The sequence below is a fragment of the Colias philodice genome, chromosome 24, assembly GCF_061535455.1.
Source record: "Colias philodice isolate Cphi_HAF_F1 chromosome 24, ilColPhil1 Martin Lab GWU primary, whole genome shotgun sequence".
Lineage (NCBI taxonomy): Eukaryota > Metazoa > Arthropoda > Insecta > Lepidoptera > Pieridae > Colias > Colias philodice.
In genome coordinates, this window is record NC_143109.1 from 769,526 (window position 1) to 786,760 (window position 17,235).

Consider the following 17,235-nt stretch of genomic DNA (forward strand, 5'->3'; position numbering starts at 1 on the left):
TTCTAGTTTTAGACGAAGAGTTATAAAGTAAGTTAGGCATAGTGGAGAATTGCAAGAAATAATTAGAAGATACCATTCGGTTATACCTAGTACTTAGTATTGATGGAATAATAGGAAAAGCATATTTTATTGAATTTGGCTATTTCATCAAAGTTCAACATTACATAACAGGATATAGTATGTTCCACAAAATAATTAAAATAATCAGAAGATGAAAACATACCTTCTTATTAAGTTTGACGTCAGTGAAGATGGAGTGAACGCGCCAAGTTTTAGAGAACATGGCGCCAAAAGCTAAACTGAACCCTGCCATCAGGAGCCACGCTCGCGCCGTACATATGTATGGAAACGCCGCTACCGATTAAATAATAATTTTAATAGTTTCTATGTAGTTATTTTTATAGTATTTGATATCTGGAATTCGAATGAATAGTGGTCCTATACTACTCCTACATCACTGAGGTTAATCTAATAACCCAGATTCTGAAATTGTCTAACCGGAAAACAAATAAGAAGGAAAACTATTCTTTCACATTTTACAAATATTAGTTACTTCAGAAATTTTCGTCTTTACGTGAAACAGAAACAATGACGTATTCTTTTAAAGTTAAACTGTAGGAGATCGGGTTTTTAAATGACTCATTTATTACACAAATTTATTTACACACATTAAAAGGTCAGGATGGGAATTTAAAGAAGATTATTTTAACAGATAATTAGAAGGACCATCTCCTTCTAATTATCTGTTAAAGTTTTCTAAAGTGTTAAGGGCAGTAATATTTTAAATATTGACAGTAGCATATAAAAGCATGACTTAACACGCGCAACACATAAAGAAAAAAGCAAAACACATTAACATGATAAGTAATAAAAACGACAATGTTACTGACACAACCAAACACACGAAACAAAAAGCACACGACAAACCACCAAAAGCACGCAGATGGAAAGAGGACTGAACCAAAGATTGGAAACGTCGACCTAGATGAGCCTAGGCCTTTCTCAGAATCATGCTACAGGGTTCCCAAAATTTGGTCGGGGACTTCCCGGGGGCGAAGCGCTAGCGAGGGTCGGGACAAAGCTGTTACCTCCACGCGGGACTTCCTGAGAAAGACCTAAGAATAATGGAGACGATGAGACCGTGACTAGTGCCAGCGACATGCGAATCGAGTGCTCGTTTTCAAATATTTATTTCAAAGTGAAACTTCTTTAGGAGTAAAATTTCAAGGTCATGGCAATATCGTCACGTCTTGAAGGTGATGATTTTGGTTTAATCTTGCCAAAGAAGTTTCACTTCTGACACGTGTCAGCACGCGCTTTTAATCGCTTAAAGAAATGATAAACATGAGTAAGTGAGTATTTGTAGCGAGGCACATACCGATGCTGCTGAGGCTGGAGTCGAGGCCGAGGAAGATGACGCTCATGTACGTGAGCATACAGCCCACGATGATCAGATTGTTCAAGTGTGGAGACGACATTTTTATGTACCTGCGGAAAAGGTACGAGTAAATTTTATTGTGGTGATGTGTGTTGAGCGTTGGAGTTTATAATAAATGCAACGTGTCGTTAATGTAAGTAATTTAGTTTTATATTTAAGTTAATTAAATAAATTACCTTTAATTTTTGTACATAATATGCAAAAATCCATTTGATGCGTTTTTCTATAGTAGATATATTAATAAACTTTTATCAAATAGTGTCATATTTGATGTTAAAATGATTTTGTTATAACCGGCGACATGCCTATTTGAGTGGAATCCTTGCAACATAAACTGTCTGTTAATTATTATCCTCATAATAGTATTTAGTAACAAATTAAATAAAATACCTCTGATTCCTATAATGTATATTCATAGCAAGGAAGCCAGTGGCCAGCAGGATACCGATACAGGAGCAGGAGACCAGCACGATGTAAATCGTCAGGTTCACTTGCGTGTGCTCGATTAGACGGAGTGTGCGGTCTTTTGGTGGGTTTCTGAAATTAATTGGTTAATTACTGAATTATTTTCGATAGAATTCAAAAATGGATAAAATACTTTCATAGGAATTACAGAAATTTATTATATTATACTTAAAAATTTAACGTGTGAATTACATTTAATTTATTTATGAAAATATATTAGTATGAGTAAATATCAATTTTGCTGTATCCTTCATATTCAATTTCCAGTTATTACATAAGTATTATACTTAAAAATAGTGCAAACAAAGATAACACAAATATAACGTCATTACCAACCAATTTAATATTAACATTACCACGATCTAAGCCACTATAAGTCATTTACATACGTAAGGAATATACCAGGACCAACAACACACCCCTGCGGAACACCACCTACAAATTCTCACAACTTACTTCCCAATCCACTTGAAAGGGTCTCCACTGCTCAAGTCGAGGTGATCTCTCTCAGCACAATACTCTCCAACCTTCACTTCCCCCACCAGGTCGCCTTGGAACTGCTTCAGAAGGATGGATGCTTTGCGCTCGTTGTCGTAGAAACGAACGGGGCCCTGTAAATTTAAATGCTAATATATAATGATGCTTATACGAATGCAATTCAATTTTTGTCTACTTTACTAAATACAGAAAGGTGAATAAAGAAGGGATACATATGCAATTATTTATAAAGATAAGATATTTTATTTTACCTATAATTTCATAAATTAATTCTTTGTTGAATTTAACCATATTTTTATGTATCGAAACATCTGTAGTTGATTAGAGTTCTAACTATACGTTTCATTTATTTTGTAATTGTGTCAATAACATTTTAATTTTATATCATATTATTAATTTTTGGTCAATTGAATTCAAATTCAACTGCTCCACCTACCGTAACTCCTTCAAAAGTGACATTAGTTAGCGCATCCAGAAACAGTTGTTCCCACTCCTTGTCTCGGTAGCGAAAGTCTTGTACTGTCCTCTCTTTGTATTTCAATTTGACCCGATGAGCTACCGTTTGGATTGCTAGAGCCATTGCCCATATGCCTACAATTTAAATTAAAATCTTTTTTAATAATATACCAACAATGGATATTGATTAAAATTAACCTACTGGCCATCAGTAATTCAAGGGTATCAAATATATTGCATATTTTATTTTGATTTTAGAATTACATTTCACTAAGAAGTAAGGTTTTTAAGTAGTTAAAACATTGGAAAATAATTCAAAAATCGCAAAAGGGGAAAATTAGATGCCAGTAATTATTAATAGTAGTCAGAAGAAAAAAACTAAATCACCATCGTACGTGTAGCCATGGAACCTGGAATATTCGACGCCTCGTCTTCGGTCATACTCCACTTGATAATCTTTTGCTGTCTGAAAAGTATTGTCAATTATGTTTTACAAGATCAGTGTTATCAATATAAGTAATAATCGAGTCAAAAACTAGTCTGCAAATATAAAAGGTTAAAAAACTACCGATAGTGACGGTCGGACAGGAAACATCAAAAGTCAAAATTAATACAGCGCATAATAATCTTATTTTCTTAAAGAATGCACATTAGGGGCTGGACCGTGCCGGATCTGGGGAAGAAATGAAACAAATCCATCGACATTTCAACGCCGTGCCACGTCTGGGCCCCAGGGTAGGTCAGGCATAAATCACTTCTTAAAAAAAAGAATACAACAAAGTTTGACTATTCGATAACCCGATCACGACAAGGTGTTGCGTGAATCATCCTTTCAGAAGATAAGATTTTATGGGGTATATCCATTTTGACTTTCAATGTTTCCTGTCAGTGTGTCTGTTCAGTAGCACTACTCACAATCCCTGACACAGTGGTCTCCCCAGTGGTAGACAAGGGCAGCAGATCGGTCAGTATCGCGGTATCCAACGCGGCTGCGAGTTCCCGCTGAGCGCAGGGCGCGCGTCGCTGCCACCACTTGTGGCTGTACGTGCCCAAGAGGAGCCAGGTGTACGCACGACCGTACATTTCCAGCCTACAGGTTATAGGTATAAAAAATTGGTTGTCTGTAAAGTCGGTTTACTGACGATAGTTGAACGTGACAACGTCCGATTGTGCTTCTTTGTCGCTCGTTCCGCGCTCTCGCTCGCACTTCAAGCCTTACATGGAACGCCTCAGATGAGTCAGAGCGAGGTAACGCCGCATGAATCATGTTTTTTCGTGCGTGCAGCCGGCTTTATCAAATTATAAGACGTTGTCACGTCAATAAACTCAAACTCAAACATTTATTTATTCAATTAGACTTCTATAGAAGCACTTTCGAATCGTCATTACTTATTTTTAACAAATAAAGCAAGAAAAAACATTAATTGCCAAACACTTTAATTAATAGTGTAATGATTATGAGTAGGTGTGGTCGTGTTATGCTAATATTATGTTTATGTAATATCAGTGAGTTTGGACTATTTACTGATTATAAGTAAAATTGAATGCTTTCACGGTCTTAGTTACGTTAAAACGAATGACTTTTCATTAATTTCGACGTCTAAATTTATTATAAGTAGCTGTAAATTTATTAAAAATGTAATTAGAATTTTTATTTGAATTTGTAATACCAGTAAGTTCGACATGTATACCGATTATAAGTAAGTCTGGTCACGTAATATGAGTTAGTTTCGACATGTATAGCGATTATAAGTAGCTTTGGTCGCGTAATATGAGTTAGTTTCGACATGTATACCGATTATAAGTAGGTCTGGTCACGTAATATGAGTTAGTTTCGACATGTATAGCGATTATAAGTAGCTTTGGTCACGTAATATGAGTTAGTTTCGACATGTATAGCGATTATGAGTAGCTTTGACCAAAATGTGACCACATAATATGAGTTAGTTTCGACATGTGTAACGATTATAAGTAGCTTTGGTCACGTAATATAAGCTATACTGATTATGAGTAGGTTTGATCGTGTAATAACAGTTATTTCGAATTTTTTCCACACTGACTATGAAAAGGTTCTATCGATCTTTACCAGTTAGTTTTTGTATAACAAGTATAAGCTGTTAAATTATATTCAATACGCTTCATAACTAACTATGCACTATGGACAATGGACATATTATTAAGGTTATTGGTTAGAAATGAAATGACATACTTGTAAGCTTCACAGAAGATCCTCATCGCCCAAGTTTCGTTGAAGTTGCCCAAAATTATTCTTATATCCTTTTCCTTCAGCTTATTTAGCGCTGTTCTAACTTCAGTTGCGAAACTTTGCGTTTCCGCTATCTCGAAACTTCCATTGTCTAGATCAGCGAGTAGACGATTATGAGCCTGGAAAATTTAAAATACCATTAATTTATTCAGTTCAGTTATTTTCTTCACATTCCGTTTTTGTATAAGTACAGGTTTTGGAGACAGTGTTGATTTTCTCAAAAGCTATATGTATAATTAAGACCTTATATTTTCTTAGAATTGATGATGGAATATTTAGAATACGAATATCTATGGAATGAAATAAAACGTTTTTCACCATAAGCAATGGTACGATGGGTTTGTCATCGTCCTTTTGGACAGAAATCCCTAAATAAACAAATAAAAAAAACCATAAGCAACAATTTGAACATAATAGGTATTAAGTATGTGTGTGTGTGTGTGTTTGTCTGACTCTATTACACCAAAAAATAATTCACCAACCAGCGCATATCGTGGCTCGTTCTGGTACAGCGTGCCAACCCTCGTCCAGTTGAAGTGCTCCAGCAGGCGGATCCGCGGGATGTTGAAAGCGTTCTCCGAGGGTACGATGCGGAAGAAGTTTGGGAACGCCTCTTTTGTGAACATCGGGTGCGTGTCCGCGTATGACAACTAAAAGTATATTGAAATGGGAAATAATAGAAATACCTATATAGTCAAAAAATTAATCATATGTTTACTAGGCGCAAAACTCGAAAACGGCTCGACGAAATCTTATAATTTTTCTTTAATATTTTTGTTAAAGCACGAGGATTTTGAAACTAAATTGTTCCGATTGTCTCTCTTTATTACATCTTTCTTACTAAAACTAAAGCTATATAAAAACTTGCCTGTGTAAGATGCCAATGTTTAGACGCTTTAGCAATGGGATCTGTGACGTGTGTACACGCGGCGCCAAACAGCATCAACTTGTGTGGCCCACTGTGCATCATGTCGAAGAACGACTTCACACCAACCGCTGCGTTGCACTGTTTATGAAGAATTTTTTTTATGATAAGAATGATAACTATTTTATTAGTATTGAAAGGTAAAATGTTTTTAGAGGATAATCTTTGGATGGAATCATGATTCTTTCACTGAAAGAAAATTCGTACAGACGAAGTAGAAGAGAAATGTGTCCCAAAATTATGAAAATAAATAATATTTTATACATTCTTTATTTCCATCGAGGATAGTGAACATAATCAAAAAAATATTACGTAAATGTCAATATTGTTAAGTAACAGTTTGGTAGGATACAATGAACTGAGAGTGCGACGGAAATTATCCTTTGCACTGTATCTAATAAAGTTATTGCGGGGAGTCGCGCATAACCCCGAAGTGCTAAAATCCCTCTCTCTATGTGTGCCGGACAAATATGTCGAGAAACGTCATAGGCCGCCACTATTTTACGTGCCCAATGCTGCTGGCGAAGTCTCCGCTCGTACGAGCACTACGTGGACTCAATGACCTACATGGAAGAGTGGACATGCCCGTTGGGTGAATTGGCAAAGGTTCTTCTTTATATTATTAGTTATTCATTTTAATTTTTATCTGTTGTTGTATTGTATTAATTTTATCTTATTTCGTAGATTGTAAGTTAGTTTGTTTATGTTGTAAGTTTGTATTTGTATAGAATTATAGTGTTAGTCAGTACCGCATTGGGTTTATCCTGTAAAGGTTATTGATTTATGTAATAATAAATAAATAAATAAATTAGGAATATCGTATGAATTTATGAGTGTGTAAGACAAAGCCAAGTAATAATCCCATTCCATAATCGGATTTTGGTGTCGAAACTTTAGTCACAAAGGAATTGACTTTCTTTGCTCCTATATAATTGATTACTTCAATCTATGTGAAAATATACATATAATAGATTTTATCTATTCAATATTCCTGTAATAGAATTCAAGGTAAGAACTTGTCAATAATCTAATCGATGTTGAAAGTACAGGCTGCACGCAAAGTTACCGTCATTTAGTATCCACCAACAATGCATGTGTAAGGTCATGTCATTTAAGTGATTGGATACAGAAAAGTTTTAGGCATCTTGTGGGCTACCCTATGAATTTCTAGCTATGTATAAAATGTGTAGTATGTTAGAAAGACGTTATTAGTATCATTTCAATAAGAATGTCTAAAGTGAATAATTTCAAAGTTTTTATATCCATAGATATTGCGCAACAAGTAACACATAACACGTATCATGTAATACATAACAAGAAGCATGCAACACGTGACGAGTATTATGTTTTTTTTTTTAATTTGATATGTTTATTATATAATACGTCACAATAAACAATAACAATAAACACATTACAAGTAACACATATTATCACATTATAAGTAACAAGTCTTTACAGTCATTTAACACGTAACATATTATTTCAAGTTACACGTAATACGGAACAAGCAACACGTAACAAGTAACACATATTATCACGTAACAAGTAACAAATAACACGTAACAGTATAACACTCACCTCAGTATCATTCCACCACATATGTAACCGGTAGTTTCTCAGCACAGTATCGTGCTCGTTCACGTGGTCCAGAGCCAGCTTGACGCTCGGCATCACGCCTCGACCTACAGCGGTGTTCACATAGCTTTGGTACACAGCTCTAGATGGAATTTTGTGTCTTATTGTGGTGGGGATAGGGATGATTTTAATGTGTCGTTAAATTGAAAGATAGATTACGACGAATTACGAATTAGTAATTGCTCTATTAACTTTCTGTTTTACAAGAAATCGTACTATTGGTTGCATACACTCTTGACCCAACATCATCCAGATTTATTTAGAGTTTACATATTGCGTATATCATAAGGTTCTTACGAAGCTAGTTAGCTACACATGTCACATATTTAGCAATTTGAATAAAAAGAAAAAGACGAAATGTTGAATTGCTACTTCCTATATCTATGAGTTTTTCTGTAGTGCATAATCGAAACAAACTTTATTCAATGAGACTGATAAAGTATAAAAAAATATCCAATAATATCAACCGTAATAAATTGATATAATACTTTACAGTATATTTATTTCAATGCTTAAATGTTTTAACGATAGCTTAAAATATTATAATGAAGACGAAGTTTAATAATTAAGCCTCATTAAATTTGAAAGTAAAAGTTACTGTAAATACAGTTCTTCGAAATTATATTTCGGCGAACCTTTCGGTTTTGCAAACGATACCATTATCGCATTTATTATGAAATCGTTTAACTAAACTAATTAATTTGAGTGTCGAGTTGAACGAACTTTAAGTACAGTTTGATGTTTCTTGCAACTTATGAAACTAGCGGTCCGCCCCGGCTTCGCCCGTGGTACATGTTTACGTTTTCTCTACGTAAGAACCATCCTCGTACTTCAAGGAATATAATAAAAAAAGAATTATCGAAATCGGTTCAGCCGTTCTCGAGTTATGCGCTTACCAACACATTTTGCGATTCATTTTTAGGGTTCCGTAGCCAAAATGGCAAAAACGGAACCCTTATAGTTTCGTCATGTCCGTCTGTCCGTCTGTCCGTCTGTCCGTCTGTCACAGCCGATTTACTCGGAAACTATAAGTACTACAGTGATGAAATTTGATGGGAATATGTGTTGTATGAACCGCTACAAAAATATGACACTAAATAGTAAAAAAAAGAATTGGGGGTGGGGCCCCCCATACATGTAACTGAGGGATGAAATTTTTTTTTTCGATGTACATACCCGTGTGGGGTATCAATGGAAAGGTCTTTTAAAATGATATAAAGTTTTCTAAAAAACATTTTTCTTAAAGTGAACGGTTTTTGAGATATCAGCTCTCAAAGTCGTAAAAAGTATGTCCCCCCCCCCTCTATTTTTATAACTACGGGGTATAAAATTCTAAAAAAAATAGAGGTGATGCATGCTAATTAACTCTTTCAACGATTTTTGGTTTGATCAAAGTATCTCTTATAGTTTTTGAGATAGGTTGATTTAACTGTAATTTATTATATTTGCTGCTACGGAACCCTTTGTGCGCGAGCCCGACTCGCACTTGGCCGGTTTTATTATATATAAGATGGATAAAATAAAATGTATCGATAGCTGTAATTTCAAAGTACCGACTATTTTAGTACCTATCTACGTTAGTTGTATAAGTTATAATAAGTAATAAAATGTAAATTAATAAAGTAATTGTTAGAAAATAATATATAGATATCGATAGTGACTCTAGTCGTCGGAAGCTTTTTTGACTGTAAGCTGTTTATATCTATTCCCTTAACTACTTAAGTACCTTATGTATTTAGACTCTAAATACATAAGGTAACTACTCTAAATTTTAGAGTCTAGAGAGAAATACTTTTGACCGCGTGGTTACGGTTGTGTTTAATTTCCAAATATATATAATTGAATAGAAGAAAATATGATAAATACCGTCCTCTTCTATGATAAGTAAAAAGGTGTAAGTACCTAGATACGTTATTTTAGCGCTTCGGTAGTAGTTAGCACGTCGATATGAAGCTTTGACGTAAAATCGTGTGTGCGATTGTGCTGTTTTTCAAGATCGAATGTTGTGTTAAGTAACCTATCTACACCTTTTTACTTATAACATTGGCCCTCTTTTAGTCTCAGTATGGATAGATACCAGTGTTAGAGTTTTCAACCCCCTTGCCGAAAGGGAAGAACCCTGCAATGTACACATCTGTACGTCGATTCAAGATGGCGTCGAGGTTCGGCTTCTGAGGGAGGCCCTGGGTGATGCCCAGGATGGAGCAGATGATGAGCAGGTCCATTGGTATCCTAGAACATGATAGAACCTTATAGAACTTAATACCTACAGGTACTTTTTTTGAAGTAGGAAGTTTACTTAAGTCTGTGTAGAAGTTTAGATTAAATTTTATTAATCATTATTATAAATGAATAGTGTTCTATTATTTTAAAGGGATGATTTAATCTATCTTATTAATAAATAGGTACTTTTAATTTTGCCCAACTGCGAACTATCTTTAAATAATTATGAATGAATGCAGATTTTTTTGTTACTAAACTCTATAACATGTATAATTGATTTGAATCAATATCAAGCACAGTAATTAACAATCGGAAATTCTGCATTTCCGGAAATCGAGAAAATCCGTTTTTTGCCCTTAAAGCCTCCCCTCCCACTTCCCGACCTCAGATCGACCATAACTTATTTTCGTACCATTTTTCTTATAATATTTTTTTCTTTGAATATTTTTTTTTAATTTGAATTGGTTGTTTGAAAACTAGGAGCGCGTGAAATATAATTTTAATTGCATGATATTATAACCACGTGTCCCATAATTTTATATGTTTTATTTTTAGATATTTAAGTATTATAGAAAGTACCAAGGCGCTTTAATAAAGTGTAGGTGTAAGTAAGAGATACTGAGAAAATAATAAGTAGTTAAATTAGATTCTACTAAAACTTCTTTAGCGGCGTTGAGCACTTTGTCTGTAATGGGTATAAAATCTTAAACTCGCGTCAGGACAAGTGACCTGATCGAAAAAGCGTAAGACGGATGGAGAGAACTCAACGTTAATAATCAAGTTTTCACTTCTGCCGGCACTCCCGGAGTGCAACCCGTCTTTTTTTTGAATTTATAAGTTTAGTGAGAGAAGCGAAATCTCTACTGATATTATAAATCCAAAAAATAAATAATTTAACATTTATTTTTGAAGTGAAAACTTCTTTAGCGGCGTTGAGCACTTTTTCTGTAATGGGTATAAAATCTTAAACTCGCGTCAGGACACGTGACCTGATCGAAAAAGCGTAATCAAGTTTTCACTTCTGCTGGCACTCCCGGAGTGCAACCCGTCTTTTTTTTATGAATAAAAGTAGATATCTAAGTTTCATTTTCCGTATAATCAATTTAATTAAATTATTTAATTTTAATATATAGTCAAATTATTAAAGATGTAACAGGCTCTTATAAAAAAAAAAAAAAACAAATCCGAAAGGATTTTAAATTGGGGTGGAAAAGATAATTTAACGACATAACCACATTCAGAAAACAATCTGAAAAAATAAATAAATCTAAAAGCAATAATAATTATTATCTATTAGGTACTTAAGTACTTACATTTTTATAACTTAAGGAGAAAAACTATAAAATTTACACACTATCACGTGAAAATGTTAATTATTGCAGACACTCATATTTTATACCTAGAATATGATTTTGAATTGTAAATCTTTACACCAATATCCTTCATTGTTGATTTTTTTTAAATACTTTAAAATAATTTATATTTTGTAATAATCACGGGGCACCGAGCTCACGATAAAATTAGGCTTTGAAGGTATCGATCGCGGTGCCTTGCTAGTGATGTAAGTATGTCGATAGAAATTAACGCAAACTGTAATGCAACAAGCTAAGATTACAAAATAAAAGGCAGATGGAGCATGTCAATCGTCCGTCGCCCTTGTCAAAGAAAATACGAAATGAAAAACGAATACGAACCTCCGCCAGTGCTATAGCGATTCTAGTGTCATGCAATACGTCAAAATGGGTTTGATATTTTAGTAAAAAAATACTGCCTTGTGATATTAAAACGCTGTAAAATTTGTTCCCGAAAACAAACAAAAAGATAAAGCATCGTTTTACAGGTATTCTGTAGATTATTTGGCTTATTTAATTTTATATACAAATAATAATTTTACATATTATACGAAGGAATTCAAAACTTCAACGTATGCTGCCAGTATTTTGAAAATGAATTTGCCAATTTTAGGGGTAAAACGGTAAAATGGTTAAAAGATCTTCGGGGTAGTGCTTTTGGATTTTTCGATCGTGAATGTGATTATTTGTATAGTGCAAATTGCAATAAAGGTTCATGATCATTATTAGATTATTTTAATAAGCATTATACATTTTTTTGTTACTTTTTTAAAAAGCGTCATAGTCGTTTTCGCTCGCGATTTAATTCGAATGTTGTGAATTTCATGATGGATATGATGAAAATAAAATGTCCCGCATTCGCGACTAAAAACTACCGCTATTCGCATTCATATGTTTTGAAAAATAAAAACTTTTTTTTAACGTATATAATTTATTTAATCAAAAATTGAATAAAATTATTTTGTCCATATTTAACTTAAGTAGATAGGCTTTATGTAACAAAATAATTTTTACAATATTATAAAATAATATCATAAACCCGAATTTATATTAAAATTAAAACATGACTGCTAATTTATGTAGCCTACGTCACTACCACCACTACCTTCATAATTCAGACGATTGCAATGACACCTCACAACTCAAAATGGATCCAACAGTTTATACTGTAGGGCGTGTCAAAGAAATATTATACAACTAGCGGTCCGCCCCGGCTTCGCCCGTGGTACATATTTACGTTTTCTCTACATAAAAACCATCCTCGTACTTCAAGGAATATAATAAAAAAAGAATTATCGAAATCGGTTCAGCCGTTCTCGAGTTATGCGCTTACCAACACATTTTGCGATTCATTTTTATATATAAGATATACATACATACACTCGAAAAACATAACCCTCTTTCTTCCGTAGTCGGGCAAAAATTTGGGAATTTTTTCAATATCTGGTAACATAACACGCACACAGAAGCACCGTGTTCGTACAGTGCAACGGCGAAATGACAGCACACATAGATTTATGGAAATGACGATAAATAATTCGGTTTAGTTCGGCAACGCTCCATCTGTCTTTTATTTTGTAATCTAAGGCAACAAGTACCTATTTTTTATTTTATATTAAGAAAATAATATATGCCTCCTCCAGCCAATGGATTTTCTCGCGTGGCAAATGTAAATATGCATCATATCGTATCTATATGATTATTATGATTCTATCTTTTTAGAAATCAAAATATCTTATTCTGCGAAAATGTTATCTACTTAATATGTAAAAGGTTTAGGTTATAATATAGGTCAACATCCTTTAAAAATGTCTGTCGTGAAAACATTAGATGCAAAAAGAAAGACAGACTAATATTATCGACTGCCGCCATCACTAGAGCATGTTTATCTTGACATGCGCAGTGCGGCTGGCCCGGGCTAGGTAAACCCAGCCACACTCAGACAATTGGGCAAATCTTAGCTCTAAATCGAACCTATAAACATAGTATTAAAGGTAGCTACTTAAACTTGTTTAAATCTATACTTATATTATAAAGCTGAAGAGTTTGTTTGTTTGTTTGAACGCGCTAATCTCGGGAATTACTGGTCCGATTTGAAAAATTCTTTCGGCGTTAGATAGCCCATTTATCGACTATCGAGGAAGGTTATAGGCTATCATCACGCGAGAGAGGAGACCAACAGGAGCGAAGCCACGCGGGTGAAACCGCGGGGTACAGCTAGTTTTTTTATATTTGGCCTCCTTTATTATTACGTAAATGTTTTGTATGTTGTAGTACTTTTACTATAATGCCTATGGTTAGATTTATCAATACGCTTGTATATGATCTACCTATATTCGTAAAATTATATATGGATAGCGCAATACGTGAAAACGAAAATACACTATTTTAACAAAAATTTAATCAAGAAGGTATTTTTTTAAAGAATTTTAAAAGAAAACCTTGTTTAAATAATTATTGGTCATTACTCAATACTACGATTGGAACTAACTAAGTAGATATATATAACTATAATAATAATTATTATAAATAAATTTATTTTTACCTCGTAGTTACAATGATTATTATTATCAAAGTTTTCATTGAAAAATATGTACCTAGGTAAAGATCTTCGTTGCTCTTTTACGTTACCTTAATTGTGTAAAAATTTAAACGACGCGGTCAAATCCATTGAGATAATATTACTACGTATGGAGGAGACACCACGAACAAAATCTGTGCGCCATTTTTTTGCTCTAACTAAGTTTTAAAAATGATTATCTAGTTAGGTACTTAACGATGAAAGTTATTCCTTTGCACTTTTCCGTATTATTTGTATTATTTGTGCAATATCGTAACACACACGAAGGCATATTTGATGCGTTTCACTTTAAAACCATTAAAAAATACCGCTCAACATACGTCACATGACGTATGTTGAGTGGAACATAAGTGATGTAGGCGGTGTCGACTCCATATTAATTATTATCTCAATGGTCAAATCACGATATTTTTTGAATACGGAACGTATATGTAGAATGATTCGATTTTTTTTTTTATTTCAAATGAAAAAAAAACACTGCAGAGTGCATGACGTTATTTGATAAATTATTTAAAGAAATCTTAACTTTAAGCCTTAAGCCTAAATAGGTACCTAAGTGTTTACGTTACGAAAGATATTTGTCTGATGAGTCAAATGTTATTACTAATGATTCATGTTTACCTGAGATAATAATTTTGGATTAAAAATTAAAATGAAGTAAATTCACAGCTAACTAAAAATGTAATATTATTATTATTTTATGGCATTATCGAAAGGCACCCTTTTTAAAATTTTTGTACGGTTAATAATTATTATAATAGGTACTATTCTAGATTTTGTTAATGATAATCTTTGTCACCAATATTACACTAAAGCCATTACTGAATACTGAGCTCTTCGTTTGCAAAGCTCTGCTTTCAATAATGTTTGAGTCTTTGTTGTTTGGAAGAAATTGTTTAGCCTCTTGCTTGCCTCTTGCATTCAACAATGCCTTGTAGGTATGTGTGAAAACTTATATTGTATGTATGCAATGTAGACTATTTAAAAAAATAAGTAGGTAAGTTAAGTACTATTTGTGTTTTTTTAATTATTGACGAAAAATTCAAATGGACGTATTCAAATTTCTAAACGTGTATTGTATTGACAATTATTCCAAAATGACTCGTCGTAACGTTCCATTCTGCAACATAAATTATTTAATTTGTCTGTTTAATTAATTCATTATGATAAAATATTGAAACCAAAATATAGAAATATTTTTTTGGTAATGTATATTTATTAAATAAGTTGTAATAGTATGATATTAATGTATAACTTTCTAGGAATTGCGTTTCGCTACACGTAATACGTGTGATGTTTAAAAAGTTCCACATAAGCGCTGTCTACTGTCAAATGTGTCAGCCAGAATACGTGGCCCGAAAGTCTCCGTGATTCTTGTGTGTTGTTTATATTTTTTAGTGTGTGAATACGTAAAATTCTAAAGAAAAAGTTGTAAGTATTAATGCTTCAGTAATAGAAGCATCCATGTTATACTAAAACATTGTTAGTTTCCGTTTCGACCACTCATAAAATCGTGTGCAAAATTGTAACTACAGCTGTCAAATTTTAGGTAACAAGATTTCTTAATTTTTAAGAATATTATCATTGTAATTGTTAATAATTCATGGCTTTTGACTGATCTTTATCTTTGTTTTTTAATTCTCGTATTGTGTAACATTACAGTTTAGTCTATTATCTTTATTTACATCATTTGTCATAAGAACAATCTAATTGGGAGCAAACTCCTCCGATCTGGTTGAACTCTTTAATTAAAGTATTTTTTTATCAATACTGAGTAACCTTAACGACATTCACAAAGATCATAATGTTTTTAGGTCATTTATTAGCTGTTGTATCATGTAAATGTAACATGAATGGTATAAATATGTTACCAAACCATATTTGCTATATTGCATTGATTTATCCATAAACAGCTATGTATTAACTATTGATTGAGTGTCTAGTTAAATATAGGACATAGGTATATACCTAAAATCACAACAAAATTACATCAGATGTTTATCAACTTACTATGATAATTTTTACATATATCCATAATAATATTATAAATGCGAAAGTAACTCTGTCTGTCTGTCTGTCTGTCTGTCTGTTACTCAATCACGCCTTAACTACTGAACCAATTTGCATGAAATTTGGTATAGAGATATTTTGATATCCGAGAAAGGACATAGGCTACTTTTTATTCCGGGAAATAGGATAGGTTTTATCCCGGAAATCCCACGGGAACGGGAACTATGCTGGTTTTTCTTTGACTGCGCGGGCGAAGCTGCGGGTGGAAAGCTAGTATAGTTATAAATTATGAGATCATACTTGTAGATACATTTGTTTTTACTTATTTAATGCTAGAAACTTTTTCAACTTAGCCTAAGAAATTGAACAAAACACAAAATTATCATTATGCATACATTTTTTAGTTATTTTTGAATTATAGTTACATTGAGTGTATGAATAGAATAAAGGTTATATTCAAATTCATTAGAAAGTAACTACTACATAAAAGTCAACTGTATTAAGGAATTCATGTTGATATTATGTTTCCGTTTTATTTTTTTAAAGATTATTTATTACAAGCTGCTCCGCGCGGTTTCACCCCCGTTCACTCCTGTTGGTCGTAGCGTGATGATATATAGCCTATAGCCTTCCTCTATAAATGAGCTATCTAACACCGAAAGAATTTTTCAAATCGGACCAGTAGTTCCCGAGATAGCGCGTTCAAACAAACTCTTCAGCTTAATAATATTAGTATAGACACATTACTATAATGCTTTATATTTATAATATCACTAGTGGTCCGTCCCGGCTTCGCCCGTGGTACCTACATGTTTAAACTATCCTATCTCTCAAGTTGGATCGAACTGCACATGGTGTGCGAATTTTATTATAATCGGTTAAGTGGTTTAGGAGTCCATTGAGGACAAACATTGTGACACGAGATTTATATATATTAAGATTGATTGGCCAATATCTATCAACTCGCCTTTCACATATATCATTTTATACCATATTTAGTACATTAGCATAGCGTAGCAACAAATTCCTAGTTCATGATAATTGTAAGGTATTTCCAAATCTCCGTTGACATGAATTTTATATTACATGATTATTAGTAAGAGATGATGATTGAATCGAGTGTCTAATTCTTAAGATATACTAAAACTTTTACTTAAAAAAAAACAAAAATCTGCAAATCATCATTCTATTGTTTCAAAGATCTAAACGCACACAGGGACAGATAGCAGTCAATTTATTTCTATACTTTATAGTGATAAAATATTTATGACTTGCAGCAGAAAAGGAAAGTTAGAAAGGCTAAGAACAGAACAGAAAAATTAACAGCTCTAGTTAAGTCAATTGAATGTGTTAATTTAATAATAATAAAATATTATTTATAGGACT

At 33.2% G+C, this 17,235-nt stretch overlaps 2 protein-coding genes across 3 annotated transcripts in view; one reads left to right on the forward strand and one right to left on the reverse strand.

Moving 5' to 3' along the window:
• GABA-B-R2 (gamma-aminobutyric acid type B receptor subunit 2) overlaps window positions 1-9,908 on the reverse strand; it is a 31,076-nt gene extending 21,168 nt beyond the window's left edge. The window contains exons 1-14 of the mRNA XM_089710442.1: window positions 9,761-9,908; window positions 9,237-9,239; window positions 7,627-7,730; window positions 5,992-6,129; window positions 5,606-5,773; window positions 5,067-5,242; window positions 3,773-3,947; window positions 3,245-3,323; window positions 2,838-2,992; window positions 2,360-2,514; window positions 1,829-1,975; window positions 1,379-1,488; window positions 1,089-1,115; window positions 224-354 (exon numbers count right to left, since the gene is read on the reverse strand). Of these exons, the coding sequence (XP_089566568.1) occupies window positions 224-354; window positions 1,089-1,115; window positions 1,379-1,488; window positions 1,829-1,975; window positions 2,360-2,514; window positions 2,838-2,992; window positions 3,245-3,323; window positions 3,773-3,947; window positions 5,067-5,242; window positions 5,606-5,773; window positions 5,992-6,129; window positions 7,627-7,730; window positions 9,237-9,239; window positions 9,761-9,908 (1,716 nt within the window). The remainder of the gene's footprint in view (window positions 1-223; window positions 355-1,088; window positions 1,116-1,378; window positions 1,489-1,828; window positions 1,976-2,359; window positions 2,515-2,837; window positions 2,993-3,244; window positions 3,324-3,772; window positions 3,948-5,066; window positions 5,243-5,605; window positions 5,774-5,991; window positions 6,130-7,626; window positions 7,731-9,236; window positions 9,240-9,760) is intronic.
• Window positions 9,909-15,166: 5,258 nt separating this feature from the next.
• Window positions 15,167-17,235, forward strand: part of Sec24CD (COPII coat complex component secretory 24CD) — a 36,359-nt gene continuing 34,290 nt past the window's right edge. For both annotated transcript variants that reach the window (XM_089710416.1, XM_089710417.1), the window contains exon 1: window positions 15,167-15,270. The gene's annotated coding sequence lies outside the window, so the exon portion shown is untranslated. The remainder of the gene's footprint in view (window positions 15,271-17,235) is intronic.